This window comes from Apis dorsata, unplaced genomic scaffold (genome assembly GCF_000469605.1).
Source record: "Apis dorsata unplaced genomic scaffold, Apis dorsata 1.3 scaffold_169, whole genome shotgun sequence".
Classification (NCBI taxonomy): Eukaryota; Metazoa; Arthropoda; class Insecta; order Hymenoptera; family Apidae; genus Apis; species Apis dorsata.
Window position 1 is genome coordinate 1178672 of NW_006263457.1, and position 1457 is coordinate 1180128.

The window sequence follows — 1457 nt, forward strand, 5'->3', positions numbered from 1 at the left end:
CCGGAAACTTGTCCACGGAATAACACGAATATAAACGATTCGTCCTCGTTGTCGAAGGCGAGAGAAAGAAAGAGAGAGAGAGTGAGAGAGAGAAAAAGAGAGAGAGGTATCGTACACTCGAGGCGCGCGTGAAATCCTTGAACGATGATCCTCGAACACGGGTTTGTTTGCTCGATCAATTTACGGTGGCCCCCAATCGATGATCACCTAGTCAGAGCTTGTCCTGGAGCGCTTGTCGTAGCTCCTCGGTGGCCTTCGCCACGTCCTGGGTCTGCCGCGAGAGCACTTCCGGCCGCACGTGTTGCACCGTGGAATTGGACCGCCTCACCGAGTTCCCGCTGCCGAATTTCGGCCGTGGAATTCTCACGCGTTGCACGTCGCTCAGCCAGGATTCCATGATTCTCCCCTTTTATCCTTCTAATTCTGATGGCGCCTCCTTTAAACATAAATACCAATATTCGTTATTATAACAGGTTGTCACGCGTCTGTAGGCATTTTTTGAGAAAGAAGAAATATCGATCGATATCTAAAATGAACACGATGTGTCTTACGCGAATTAATTATTACTCGTATTTCTTGAACGAAAGAATTAGAGGAAGTGTTAATATTTCTTCTTTTCTCTTATCGCGTACAGTTTTTGTTGTAGAATTATCTTGATACGATTTTTTTCTCGATTTTCTTCGAACGTGGGCGTATTTAGAGAAATCGGTAGATAGCTTAACAGAGTCTAATTTCGACGATTAGTTTAAGTAACTTGAGAGAAAGTCTTGGAAGTCTTGCGTTTAACAACTGTGTCGCACTGTGATCTTTATCGCGAATCTTAATACGCCCGCCCGCGTGTAACGTCAACAACCGTGCGCTCCAGAAAGTGGCATAATACGAGCGCACAATTTCTTCGCACAAGTGAAAGTATACATATATATCGTCGTTAGTTCCATCGATATTTCCACGATATCGCATCTATGTTTGCCTCCGTTATCGTTGCGTTCAATATTTGCCTATCCTTATCTTCGAACATTTCGAAGAATACGGAAGATACGGGACGGATGGAAACGCGTTTTCTAAACAATTCACGATTCGGTTTTTTCGAATCTTCCACGGTTCATTCTCTTCATCACGGATCCCAGAGTGGAAATCGCTCGTGGCATTTGTGACGCAGTGTTTTAGCTGATGTGGAGACGTGGTAAAAAGCAAACGGGAACGCCAGTGGTCATTGCCAGTCGAGGGCAATGGGTCATTCGAGCTACGTGACAAAGAAGAGAAGAATGTCACTGGGCCACGCCGGCTGGACATTCTAGCAGCATGATCTGAATCGTAATCAGACACAGAAAATCAAGCACCTTAAATGCTCCGCCATTAGTTAACTTTGTCAATTTTTCCTTCCCCTCTCCCTCTCTCTCTCTCTCTCTCTNCTTTTTTCACGACGACCTACATTCCCCAGTTTATTCTTCTCGCGG

General features: G+C 45.3%; 2 protein-coding genes across 10 annotated transcripts in view; one reads left to right on the plus strand and one right to left on the minus strand.

Moving 5' to 3' along the window:
• LOC102673940 (whirlin) overlaps nucleotides 1–1457 on the plus strand; it is a 92654-nt gene that overhangs the window by 72488 nt on the left and 18709 nt on the right. The gene's annotated exons all lie outside the window — the stretch shown is intronic.
• The window catches only part of LOC102673804, a 6980-nt gene continuing 5635 nt past the window's right edge, over nucleotides 113–1457 (minus strand). The window contains exon 2 of the mRNA XM_006614078.2: nucleotides 113–436. Coding sequence (XP_006614141.1) covers nucleotides 212–397 — 186 coding nt within the window. The 5' untranslated portion in view covers nucleotides 398–436 and the 3' untranslated portion in view covers nucleotides 113–211. The remainder of the gene's footprint in view (nucleotides 437–1457) is intronic.